This window comes from Acanthisitta chloris, unplaced genomic scaffold, assembly GCF_000695815.1.
Source record: "Acanthisitta chloris isolate BGI_N310 unplaced genomic scaffold, ASM69581v1 scaffold1237, whole genome shotgun sequence".
Taxonomy (NCBI): domain Eukaryota; kingdom Metazoa; phylum Chordata; class Aves; order Passeriformes; family Acanthisittidae; genus Acanthisitta; species Acanthisitta chloris.
The window spans coordinates 1-303 of NW_008682975.1; the positions used below are offsets into that span (position 1 = coordinate 1).

The 303-nt window shown below is 61.7% G+C and overlaps 1 protein-coding gene across 1 annotated transcript in view; it reads left to right on the forward strand.

Annotated features, from left to right (window-relative positions):
• Nucleotides 1-5: 5 nt before the first annotated feature.
• BRINP2 (bone morphogenetic protein/retinoic acid inducible neural-specific 2) overlaps nucleotides 6-303 on the forward strand; it is a gene marked incomplete at its 5' end in the record, with an annotated part of 5,446 nt that continues 5,148 nt past the window's right edge. Inside the window, one exon of the mRNA XM_009078712.1 lies at nucleotides 6-40. Coding sequence (XP_009076960.1) covers nucleotides 6-40 — 35 coding nt within the window. The remainder of the gene's footprint in view (nucleotides 41-303) is intronic.

Sequence of the window (303 nt, forward strand, 5' to 3'; positions counted from 1 at the left end):
GCTACCGGCAGGGTTTCACCACCAGGTACAGGATCTACAGGTGAGAGGCCGTGGGCACCCCAAGGGTGAGCGGTGGGGTGAGGGGCAGGGTGGAGTGGTGATGGATCCTCTCCAAGCCACACGAGCAGACCCCTGTGTGTGGGAGGAGGCTGTCCATCGGGTGGGTGGATGTGAGATGCTGCTTTCCCTGGGGAATATAACAGCAGCCCCCCAGGCTGGGCTTGCCTTAAGTTGGGAAGGGATTCAGTGCACAGGTTGAGATTGAATCAGCCCTTATGGCAGGGGGCAGAGAGCCCCCCGGGG